Source organism: Uloborus diversus, chromosome 6 (assembly GCF_026930045.1).
Source record: "Uloborus diversus isolate 005 chromosome 6, Udiv.v.3.1, whole genome shotgun sequence".
Classification (NCBI taxonomy): domain Eukaryota; kingdom Metazoa; phylum Arthropoda; class Arachnida; order Araneae; family Uloboridae; genus Uloborus; species Uloborus diversus.
In genome coordinates, this window is record NC_072736.1 from 132,187,900 (window position 1) to 132,201,379 (window position 13,480).

The following is a 13,480-nucleotide window of genomic DNA, read 5'->3' on the forward strand; positions in this document are numbered from 1 at the left end:
ATTATTGTGAAATGGCCCAAAAGAGATAGTCTTTTTAATATAGATTATCCACAAAACATATAAGTCTCCACACTTTATTCTTCCTATCATCTACTCATAACTTTTTCTTTAATTTTATCTGCTAATAGATCTAAATAAAATGTAGCATGTGTTTCATGTCAACATCTTGTCATGCGTTAATGTGGAAAACTTTTAAATTACTTTCTAATTGTTATTTATATTTCAGAACAATATGGGGAAAATATTATCAAAAATCTTTGGCAATAAGGAAATGAGGATATTAATGCTTGGTTTGGATGCAGCTGGAAAAACAAGTATGTTTTTACTTTTTGCCTTCCATATAGTAAAATAGAACCTTGATTTCTCATTCTCGTATCTGTCATTTTTCTACTTGTATGGTTTTGATCTTTTCAATCATTGTGATTATGTTCCATGTCCCGCATCATCTTCTATAATTTATCATTCAAAATGATCAGTCTCGTGAAAAACGAGCAATCAACATTCCAGTGTATTCTATTTTTACAAACATGAAGAGCACGGACTTCAAAAATATGAGTTTCAACTTAACAGTAACAAAAATAATTACTTAAATGCATAAATGATCTCAATTTATTTGGAAAATATTGTTATTATGTTAGATACGTATAAATTGAAATTCATGAATTAAACAAACTCTTCATTAGTGAAATGAAAAATATAAACTTTGATGGTTTATTGTAAACAGAAAGAAAAGGCCTTATGAACAAAAAATGTACTTAGGGTTCATATGCAGTCACAATGCATACATTTTAATTTTTATATACATTATCAGAGGGTTGCTCCAGGAGTGCTACAGTACTCAAACCACTCGAATATCTGAGGGGAGTCTGGTATTTCCACCACTGGGGATCAGAAGAAATGAATGGGAAATCTCTTATTGTTTCAGTTTCATTTCTTAAACAATAGGTTAAAAAAAAAAAAAAAAAGAAAAAAACTAAGGTTTGCTAAACCAACTTGGTTATTATAAACACATCAAATTGAAATTTTTCTATAACAAATCACATCAACTAATTTCAATGAAACAAAAAAAAAATGAAAGGACACCCACATATATAAATTTTAATAGTTTCAGTAGTATTTAAAAACTGAGTCTTCATATGAAATCTTTGAAAGAGAGTTTCATGGTGGCTGGCCACAGCATACTAGTTTAAAACTAAGTAGTATACAAATTTTGTTCGCTCACATTAGGGATTTCATATTATGACCACTCTTTTTTGTTCAGACAACTGTTTATTAAAGTAAGTCACCCAAGGGCAGATTCACAGAATTTTCCAAGGAGGAGCAATTGTTTTTATTTCTTGCTGTGTATCCTGAATTTAACAGTTACTCACATACAATATACAGGGTGTTCCAAAATTATCTTTACAACTTCAAAACTTCATGACTTCGAACATAAACAAGATATTTACATTCTGTCTTTTGCATGTATTACTGCAACTAATAAAGATTTTTTTCAAGTCCAGAAGATGTAGACTGAATACGGCAAACATTCCCACATGCAGTAGTCGAGCTTCAACAAGACAGCCCAAAGATTAATGTGTGGTATGGGGTTATGCACAACAAAATCGTTGGTCCTTTTTTCTTCATAGAAACCACAGTTAATGGCTGCGTGTACCTGGATATGCTTCAAAACTTCTCTCCCCCTCATTTGGAAGAATTACAGCCAATAGTTTACTTTCAACAGGATGGTGCACCACCACACTGGTTGACAGCAGACCTGGAACACCTCAACGAAACTTTTCCCAACTGATGAATTGGACGGGGTGGCCCAATGCCATGGCCACCAAGGTCTCTGGACATAACACCCCTCGACTTCTTCTTGTGGGGTTATTTAAAGGACATTGTTTACCGGACACCGGTTAATGACATTGGTGACTTGAAAGGCCACATAACACAAGATTTTAGTACAATCACAGGTGACATGTTGCAGCATACCTGGCTTGAAATTGATTGCAGACTGGAAGTACTTAAGGCGCATGTTGAAGTGTACTAAAAAAACTTTATTAGTTGCAGTAATACATGCAAAAGACAGAATATGAATATCTTGTTTATTTTCGAACTTATGAATTTTTGAAGTTGTAAAGATAATTTTGGAACACCCTGTATATTTGTGTACTAGAAGACCCGACAGAGGTTGTTCTGTTTAAACTTTGTAAATTGAAAAGTTAAAAAATTTCAATAAACTATAAAGTGTTTGAACCTTTTTTTTTTTTGAAAAACGTAAGTAAAAAGAAAATGATTTAAGCTGCTTGGTGACAAAATGTGTATTTTTATTACAACTTGATTTATCTAATGCCCACTAAGCAGTTGTTCTATTAACTATATTTTTTCGCGTACTTGATGGTTTGTTCCTTCAGCCATATTCAAATTATAAAAAGCCTCCTCAGATATTAAGTAAAAAACCAACTACCCATCTAGAACAAACGGGAAATCCCACTGCAACATCCCCCATATGAAAAAGCATAAAACAATAGAAAGGATATCGTTTAAATAAGGATAAAGGTAATGAATAAGCAAAAATCACTCATCCCCCACCCCCCTCTCGATGTAAAATAAACACATTCTTCAGTTAAAATGACTAAACAGTATTTAAATACGAAAAACAATTCTTTGCAAATTGAAGTATTTCGCCAAATAAATAAATACAATAAATTACATTAACAGCAGCTTTAAAATGTAAACAAATGATCACGCAACTCTATTGTTTATAGCCAAAGTCCCCAATCCACCACCTTACTGTTATCCAGCCAATCAGTGAGCGAAGCTAACTCCGACTGACTAGCAGTCCAATCTTTTAAACGAAAGCTTTTAAAACTTCATATATTACTTAATTTGTTCTTTCCACCATAGATAAAGATCTTCCTTTGCACTGATCTTTTGTGTACAGAACCATCCTGTTGTAATTTATCTGCACGAAAATAAAATTAGTTTCATCTTTAAATTCCATCATCTTTTCCTTTAATAATATACTGATTAGTTTGATAATCTTTAAAGTATTTGTGACATTGGTGCCAAAACTCAGATGGTTTTCAGCCAAGAAACAAATGTTGCTAGGTACGGTACTTTCTGATCATTTGGTTATTGAAACCTAAAGCACCAATCCGGTCACATGGTTTAACTACAACGACACAACACATGTTTTACTTGAACCTTCCACTTTACTTGAAAATATATCACGGGACCTAAAATTGTTGCTTTCAAGAAATGAAAGCTTCACTCTCTCTCTACGTTTTATCTATTCTCAATTGACTTATCACAGTAGGAAATTTCGTTACAAAAAGCAGAGCCGGCTTTCTTATTGTCCTTTGGCAACGGGTTAAATATTTATTTGAGTTCTCGTTCAGCAATAGGTTGAAATAAATATTAATCATTTGGGAGATATAACCATCCAATGTTTAAATTAATTAATAACCGAAAACGTTTCCAATTCAATCCATCGCGACTCTAAACCGTGTTTGAATCAACTCGATTACATACAAAAAGTTTGATCAAAATCGGTTCAGCCGTTTAAGAGCCTTATGACTATAAACGTCTGTACAGAAGAAATATATATATTAAGATATGTGTAAGTACATGGGTGTGTTTAAATATAAATCCTTTCTTAATATTGCTAAAAATTGTCTAAAATTGCCTTTATAGACCTTCAATTTTGGGAGAATTCGGATATAGTTCTGAATTCCATCCCTACACCTAACGCCATTAAAGATAACTTACATTTGCATTTTTCAAACTTCAATTTCGAAAAGATTCTGGTAAAAAGTTCCGAACCCAAACACCTTAACGTAATAAGAGATGGTTTACAATTGCATTTTTAAGACTTTATTCCTAATGCAATTTTCGAGTAAAGTAACCAAACCCCCTTTCCTCTAACATCCTCATAGACCTTTTAAAATTTCATTATTATTTTTTTAATTTAATGTCACAAAACTTCAGCAAAATAGTCCCTAAGCCTCAATTTTTACCTTTACTTTTCCTAAGATCAGGCCTGGTTCCTGGGGTAGGCGCCAGCCTAGGGCGGCAAATTTCGAAGTTAAAACTTTTTTTTTCAAGTATGACTGTTTCAGCGGTATAAAATTCTTAGCTTCAATGCTTTAAAAAAAAAGATTGTGTGCCAGTACTTGGATATGCATAGTTGGGAATTTAAATAGAAATTCAATTTAATTTTAGAGGCGGCAAATTGCATGATTTAAAAATCTTTTGAAAAGATCTTTGTTTCAATGCGACAAGATGCACTACTTTAATGATAAAAAAGATAATTTAAAGTGTGTATCAGTACTTGGATATGCAAAACCCAGTTTGGAATTTAACTAGAATCTCATTTTAATTTTAAGCACTTTACTATCTTTTTATTTATATATTATTATTATCATTATTATTCAATGAGGTGGTTGGACAGCACCTGTCAATATCGCCTAGGGTGGCCAAACTACTAGAGCCGGCCCTACCTAAGATAGTGGTTTACAATTGCATTTTCTAACTTGGTAAAAATGTGCAGAAAAAACCCACAAACACTTGTCCTACAGCATCATGAAAGATCGCCTAAAATTGTATTTTTTGATCTTCAATGTCTGAAAATTCTTGAGGGAGAGAGAGAGCTCCTCTATTTCAACTCAAAGAGGGTGCTATCCCCCCTCTCTTATCTGCACTTGTTGTCAACCAGTCTTGCATAATATAGACGAACGCTCGAACGGCGTTTGCAGAAAATTTTTGGGTCTGCAGAAATTTTTTCAAACTGCTAACGTTAATGAAAAAAAAAATTTTTAAGAGAATTTTAAAAACAATCCCAGTTTATTTCTGTTAAAGCCTTTCTCCAAAAGCCTTTTAAAGCACATGTTTGAAAAAATTAATGGTTTTGGCAGTTTTCTTCAGTTGTTGAAAAATAAGAGCTAACTATAAATATGTAATTGTAAAAAAAATAAATGATTTAAAGCACTTTTTTTTGTCTCTTTCATATTTGAATATAAATTTAATTCTTTATTCACAAGGGTGAATTGGGCAAAATAATTATTTGCAGAAAATTTTCCAGTTAGGATTTGTGTTTGCAGAAAGCTTTTCATTTTATCTAAGTCTGGTGTCAACTATATAAACACCGACTGCTTAAGGAAATCTGAAATAAATCATGTCCAATTTATTTAATACAGTTGGCGCCGCTTAATGTGATCACTTTGGGACAAATACAATTTGATAACAATAACCGAAAAGAATCCAGGAGACACGAAATAATGATTTTTTTCCAATTAAGGTACATTTATTTTGCAACCTCAAATTAAAATCACAGTGACTCAACTGAACGCACTTTCAAATTATAAATTATTAAATTAACAGAATGGAAATATCTGAACTATAAAAAGTTAAAGCTAAATTATACAATTTTTGATCACATAGTAATAGGTGAGGTAAAATATGACTGTTTTCCTTGAATTCGTAAACCAGTTTCAAAGCACATTCAGCTTTTCTATCTTTTCCAGCATGGTTTTGCTTGTTGTTTAAATTTTAATTTAACTTCGCTTTGTTTTCAATCTCGACTTTTACTTAGACTCAATCTCTTAATAGTTTACAAAGCAATAGCAACAATGGAGGTCCTACATCAATGCCATGTCCAACGACTGAATTTTTTTAGGTGCAAAAGAAAGTTTTCTTAGAGGGAGTCTGTGGTCACTGAGGGCGAACTTTCTGTAGCTTCATTCCTAGAAAAATTTTGAACTGGTATTGAAAACCACAAAATGCTACACAGAAAGTTAGTCTCGTCAGGGTTTGCCTACGTATTTCTGTCAATTGAGGAACAATAACGGGGAAAAAATTGAAAGTTTATGAAAACGTGATAACAATAAATGATGACGCTGATTACAATATCCGACTTTTTTAACGTGTGTTAACATACAAGTGTTCCGGGACTTTGTGATTCTGATAACATTAAGCAAATGATAACATTAACCGTGATCACATTAAGCAGCGCCTACTGTACTACTATTTTAAAAGTGGCAGTGTAAAATTTTAAATAAACTTGTTACAGTGTAAGTGTAAAACAAAATTAATTTCAGAAAAATGATTTTAACTAGTTCCGCTTTATAATTCAGTTTTGCATTAGTTACAGCTTCTAAAACATTTTTGTGTTTGTTTCAATGTGTAGTTTTTCTTCTATTTTTAGCTGTTTTATACAAATTAAAGCTTGGTCAGTCGGTCACAACTATACCTACAGTTGGATTCAATGTTGAAACAGTCACTTATAAGAATGTTAAATTCAATGTGTGGGTAAGTAGTATTGGTTTTCATTTACTTATTTATCTTGTACTATTTCAGTGTCTTTACTGAAATTGCATTGCAACCAATAAGGTATACTAAGTAATTTCAGTTAACTTTTCTCTTCATTTATTTTTTGATTGCATTATAATTTAATCATTGAATACATTCATTTTGTTTTATATGCTGCTCTGTGACCTATACGTTTTGGATTGAATAGTTTTGATATTTTTTCAGTGCTAGTGTCCCTCCCCCCTACTGATAAAAAAAGGGGGAGGCGGGGCAAGGTGCTACCTGTTAATTCATTCATTCATTCAAGTTAAAGGGCACTTTCTCTAAAGAGTTTGGTAGTAGAAAAATGAATTTTATAGTAATAATTATTGTAATTTATATACTAAATGCATACAAATTACACGTATTTTTCCATTGGCATTATTTTCTTAAATAAAAAGCTTTTTAACGTTTAGTAAATTAAATTATGCTTGAAACAGGGATAAATTCAAATTTATACTCAAATCAATCAATGGGTAGAATCATAACTTGCAAAAGCAAAATTTTCCTTTGAAACTGGATTCTTATTGGGGAAAAAGAAATAAATAATTATGTCGAAATGTATGAGCTTTATGAAGAATATAGAGCAAATACAAATTTTCAAATCAGAAATTAAGTTTAATGATTTTTGAAAATGTTTTTTATTATTATTATTCTGTCGTCATTCTAGTGCAAAAGAGAATGAGGGGATGATTTTTTTTTCAATCCCAAGCAAACGAGAATTTCAACCGTTCGAAAAAAGAAGGTTTGATTTTGTAATCGAGTATTGTTTTAAACTTCAAAGATGCCAAGATGGGCACATTGAAAAAGTGGGCAAAGTGCATCAAAGGCTTTCTTAGAAGAGGCAGAGTGTAGCAATCAAAGCTAACTAATTCTAGTAGGCCTTATATTTCTGAATTTATAAGTATACAAAAGTAGATTAGAGCTGTTTTTATACTTGGGGCAAACCTAACCTGGCAGCATTGTGAAGGCTAGGCAGATCCTAATCCATTAAGACGCCTCCTGGTTTGGTTTACCCAAACTATAGAATGTTTACTGTCCAAAACACAATATTGGGCTGTGGAATTAAAAATTAATTGTATCTTTTTTTGTTTGTGATTTCCTACCCAATTTAAAATTGAAACAAAACTTTAAGTCATTAACTTGATCAGTTATACTCATATTTGTTTTTAAATGTTTTACATTCACGACTTTTGTTTCCTATTTTTCAAGCACTGTTTTTAATATTTTAGGATGTTGGTGGACAAGACAAAATCCGTCCGCTTTGGAGGCATTATTATGCTGGTACTCAAGGACTTATTTTTGTAGTTGATTGTGCTGACCATGAAAGAATTGAAGAATCAAAGTTGGAGCTGCATAGAATAATTAATGATAGAGAAATGCGAGATGCAGTTATTTTAATATTTGCAAATAAACAAGATTTGCCAGATGGTATGAGAATTAAGCTGTTTAAAGATCTTTTTGATTAATTAATATTCTCTTTAATCTAACCTTTGTTCATTACTGTTCCTTTTATGTTTCTTTGATGAATCTTTGATTTTTCTGACCAGGGCAATTCTTGAAACTGCCGCCCTTACCCCATCTTCCTTCAAATTTCGTATCATTTCGATGAAAAATGCACAGAAATTAGGAGATTTTGCCACTCCCCAGAAATTGCCACCCAGGGTGCCCCCCCCCCCACACACACACATCCAGCCTGGGTTTTCTTTCTTGAATAGTTTTATTCTCTTATCTTCCCTCCTTTTTTGCTTTTTTCCTCCTCCCCTCTTAAAGAATAATGGTGTGAAAGTTAATAGTTATGCCTTCCCCATTAAGTCCTTGCCTTGTTGAATTTTTTACAGCGCTGACAATACTAGTCGCATATTATCAAGAGCCCCACACTTTTCTGGGAACTTCATTATTCTGGGAAACCAACAGGATGTTGAGCAAGAAGTTCTGTCCGGAACTAAACAAGCCTACTTTCCTGTATACCAATATTGACTTTCTAGTATGATCAAAATTCTCAAAATGAGCTGAAATCGCAAGTTATTTATACCATAATTTTTTTAATATTTTAAGCCAATTTCTAGAAACAAAATATTCCTTGCTCATCTAAAGAATTAGATGCATAAAAAATGAATAAATGGACAAATAAAGTAGCAGCATCTTTTAAACAAATCAGCAAATACATTTTTATTCCATTTAAAAAATCTTTAGCCGCTTTCAAAAAGAAAAAAAATTACAATTAACAAGCTCATTAAAATAAATACATCCTATCAAAAAAAAAAAAAAAAAAATTGCTTGTTTTTCCCCTGTTTTGCCAAAAAATAATTTGAAAAATGAATTAGTATAATTTCAAAAATAAATAAAAACAATAAAATGTCAACTTAAAGAAATAATTTTCATTGTTGAAAAAAAAATCGTCTGCGCATAACTTTAAGCAGAAACATAAAGGACTCCAAATTTTTCTGGCAAAAGCTGAATGCATAAATTAAAACTTTAGAATGAAAATAAAAACAAATCATAATAGCAATAACTATTTCACAGTAAAAACCGTGGCTGCGGAGTCGGAGGCAATCTCATTTTGGGACAAACGAGTCAGATTCAGGAGCCGAAGCTATTTAATTCCAAGACTCTTAAGTTGGAATTTGTCATTTCCCTTAAAGTCCGCAACTCTTCCAATAATTGTGGAGTCAGAGTTGTATTTATTTTGGGATAAAGGAGTCAAAGAGTCAGAGTCGGTCATTTTTCTTCTGTGTATAAATTTTTGCCAAAACAACAAAATCGGGGAGTCTGTCTACAACTAATTTTTGAGCACAGGAGTCGAGGCCAGAGTTAGGTGCCCCAAAGTTTTTGGAGTCAGAGTCGGAAGTTAGTCGTCAAGCGCTATTTCGAACAAAATTTGTTTGAAGTTAATCCTCCTTCAAGTTCGGAATCTGCATTGTCTTTCAGTTTCCCCGTAGGCACTAATGTAAAGGGATTTGAACTGTTTAAAATTGTACAGAAAATTGTGAAATCAAAAAGATATTTTGCATACATGTTTTTCATCAAAAGCTTTTTCCTACAAGGTTTGTTTGAAGCAAATTCGCCTCTAAGTTCGGGATTGCCTTGAATTTCCTTGTAGACACTAATGTTAAGTTTTTTTGAACTGTTCAAAATTGAATGAAAAAGTGTTCAAATCAAAAAGTGAAACATAGGAATGATGTGTCCTTACCGAGATCTATTGAAAAAAAAATTGTTCGAATCGGGCTATTCACTCAAAAGTTAGTGGGGGGGGGGGGGAGAGAGGCTTTTTTCCCCATCTCAATACCCTACTTTACCATTTTTATTTTTTCAAAGTTTATTTAATTTTATTTATTTTATTTTTTACTTTTTTTTTCTCGCGATATTTTCAAGAGACATTAAGCCTTCTTTCATGCTTTTTTCTTCTTTCTCTGATTTTTACTGGGAAAATAGGCTAAAAATGATAATAAAGCAGTGAAATTCTTGCATCAAATCTTACTGCAATAAAGCCTAAAGAATGTCTACATGTCTTTCACCAGAAGATGCTGAATTTATTCAAAGTCAAACACTTGTTTTGCTGTTGCACACTTTCACCCCCTCCCCCCTATTTATAACAATTTTTACGTAGAAAACTTTACCTATCCAGAAAATTCAAATAAGAGTATAATTATTTATCAAAAGTGTATTATATTTATTAAACAATATTTGAGAAGGAAAAGGAAGAGATTAATAACTTAGATAGCATTAAAGCTTTCTCTTTTGGCGCCCCCTTGATCTAGTACCCCCTTTCACTGTCCGTGGCTGTGATAACAAAGCTTGTAACAAAATGGCTTTTTGTGCCCCTGTTTAAACAAGTAGAATCATTCAATCCCTGGTTCATTGAAGTTCAAGCTATCAGAACCAAACTATAATTTATAGAAGCAAATGTTGTGGTTCTCAATGGACCATGATTTTTGCCCTTGGTTTTTACAGGATTCTACTATACACTATGAATAACTTCATTGGTTTTTGAATTACGTAATAGATCGAAAGGAAAAAGATCATAGATATAAACTTCAAATGATATGCATTAACACTAATAAATTTTTTCTACAAAACTTTTAAAAGTCTGGTTCTCTTAGCAATTTTTATTTATACCATTACTATGAACTCCTGGTCCCTTTTTCCTCCTGCATTGTTGTGCAGTTCTTGTGTAATTATTACACCCCAGGTTCATTTTTTCTTAAAAACTTTTATTTATCGATGCTTGGTATATTCATGTTATTTATACTACAATATGTACAGCTTTTTGAAATTGCAAATCCTAACTAAGCTCAGAGCCTGACTCAGACTACCGGTCTCTCTCGACTTCCAGCGTAGAATGTCTTTTTCATTTTCTCACGGATAGCTGGTTCCCCGGCATTTCCGGCATGACCAAATCAGTTCCATGCGTTGGACACCTGTCCCATCTGGCATTTATTACAGTATGTGCTGCCTTGGTCAGCCAAGGGGCTGACACCCTCCCTCCGGTTTAAAATGCTATAATGCATTGCAAACCCATAAATTTCACATTTCCAGATAGTTTTAAACACCACATGGTAGCCTTTCCATTCCCAGCTGATGTACATATACCAACACGAGAGCTCTGAGAATAGAAATTAACTTTTGGCGTGTATTTTGGTTTGTGTGTACCCACAAACGACAATATACCTCACACCAACATCTGGTGACACATAAATATACATTTATTTTATCAAGCAAATTAATTTTTCTTAATTTTTCCTGTTTACTAATACACAAGATGCAATTGAACTTACTGCTCAATTTACTTTCAACTTTCTGATTCTTAACATTAAACAAGCTCAGTTCTAATCACTGTTACCAATTAAATTGTGATCCATTTTGACATTTTAAAAATTTTTGTTAGTAAAAGCTTTTAGTGTTTCTTTATTTTTCCAAATTCTCAAAATTTTACAAGCCTGAAAAGTTTTTTTTAAAGTAGTAACAGTAAACAAATTTTGAATTTTCCTGGTTTAAAAACCAGCAAAATTCAGATTGCCAATTTAATTCCCTCTCACAAAAAACCCTAGATATTTTTCCAGTGCTCTTTTAATCAATACGTAATATAAATCCCTGAAATATTGCTCTCAACTCAATTAAGAATGCTATAAATTGGTTTAAGAACAAAGTGAAATTTGTGCTTTTTAGATTGCCTACAGAGTAATTTGTCGTTCAGTGCTACATATAAAGCAAATAATTGTTTAAGTTTAGTGCAGCATTCGAGTATTTAAACCAAGATGATTTCTTGCTAAACAGGAGAACAATTTTCATCTATCAGTTCTTATTTACTTGATTTTTATTAATAGTTCATGGCTCATGCCTTTGTACCTACGCATTTGATTTGTGAGAACTCTCATAATTTTATGTATCTAAAACTTCAAAAGTGTTCTTCTGAACGCATTTGCTCGCCCCATTTTCCATACTATAAAGATAAAAACTTGAATACTTTTCAGTTTCTCCCTTATCCTTAGCCTATGGGCATCATCTAGTTGGAGATTTCCCTCTGCTTTCGGCTCTAAATACAAGGACCGTGGAAACTATTGCACAAGGCTAACAATGAATGTTGGTTCTTGGAAAAAAGGTGGGGGGACACTTACAAATACAAGCATAAATAAAGGAAACCAAAAACTGGGGGGGGGGGACACTTTTGTTTTAAAGTTTGCAAAAAATAGCTGTGTGCTAGTGTAAAAATTTTTTAAAAAAAAGGAAGATGCTAGTGTAAAAATAAGGTAGAGAGAAGCCATCCCCCCTCAGATACACCAGATCCTTACAAACTGCTATTAGACAAGCCCTTCCCTTTTCATGTAAGAGCTGGCACTGATACTGCTCAATTATATTTTATTACTGTAAAACTATTCTGTGGAAAAGTAGAGAAGTGTAGTATCTGCAAAATTTTAATTTATTTTGCACTTTTATCATCTATTGTATCTTTTACAAGCTTGCTTATTTGGTTTCCGCTGAAAATGAATCGCGATAAAAAAACGTTGAAACTCCAATATCTCCATATTTTTCATATTTAATCCATAACACATTTTTCCAATGTCTCAAACTCATTTCTACAGCAGTATTGTTTTGAACTACAGTGAAGCACCGTTTATACGTTTTTGAAGGGACTGTCTGACAAAAGCGTACAAACGAAGAAAAGTATAATAGGTATAGGTTCATGTGTATTTAGACTTTTCAGGGACCATTTTTAAAACACGTATAATTGATAAAAACATATAAAAGAGAAACGTAAAACGGTGCTTCACTGTAATAACATAAATTCTTGAAACTTGATGTTTTTTAACGTAGATTTTACTGTTTCAAATTCTTACTGTTTATTTATTTTTTTAAATAGCAATGAAGCCTCATGAAATTCAGGAAAAACTAGGCCTTACTCGATTAGGTGGAGATCGAAAGTGGCACATACAACCTTCTTGTGCGACGACAGGTGATGGTTTATACGAAGGCTTAATGTGGCTAACATCAAGTAGTAAAGGTTAATTCTCGATTAAGAAAATGGTTATACTTTTATAAAATTGAAATTGACTTCCTGTGATAAGCTTGTTCGTTGAAAACTATAGCAGCACTTTATTATTATGGAACTTTCAATTTCAGGTATTTCTTACAGTTCAACTCGTTAATAAATAAAAAAAACACGAAGCATTTTACCTTAAAAGTGTTTTTTTCTGCCATTTGTGCTATTTGTAATCTAGAAAATTTAGTTCAATAATGCTGCCATTTTGTACTGCTTTCTAAAAATATGCAAATGTTTGTGCATTGTTTTCAGCATACTTTTATTAATGTTTCATGTAGTGTGTAACATTATTTCATTTTTCTGTAAAAATTCCTTTTTATTGTGATGCCTAATAAGCATGTAAATTTCATTCCTGCTTATAGATTAAAATGTTTTGATTTTCTTGAAGTAAAATTTGCAGTTTTTTACTTTCAATTTATTTTTTGTGTTCCTTTAAATTGTGCATATATTGTTTTCCATCTAAAACTAAAATTTTAATGAAGTTCAGTTGTTTACAATGATATAAATCATTTGCATAACACTTTTTTATCTTCTCTCCATATTTCCATATTTAATAAATATTTCTGTGTTTATATAAATCAATTTTCGATAGAAATTTTAACTGAATAA

The 13,480-nt window shown here is 32.2% G+C and overlaps 1 protein-coding gene across 1 annotated transcript; it reads left to right on the forward strand.

Annotated features, from left to right (window-relative positions):
• The first annotated feature begins 217 nt into the window (after nucleotides 1-217).
• Nucleotides 218-12,837, forward strand: LOC129225189 (ADP-ribosylation factor 6-like). The gene is made up of 4 exons (XM_054859755.1): nucleotides 218-314; nucleotides 6,188-6,291; nucleotides 7,563-7,761; nucleotides 12,692-12,837. The coding sequence occupies exons 1-4, from the start codon at nucleotides 233-235 to the stop codon at nucleotides 12,835-12,837; spliced, it is 531 nt and encodes a 176-aa protein (XP_054715730.1). The 5' UTR covers nucleotides 218-232.
• Nucleotides 12,838-13,480: the final 643 nt, after the last annotated feature.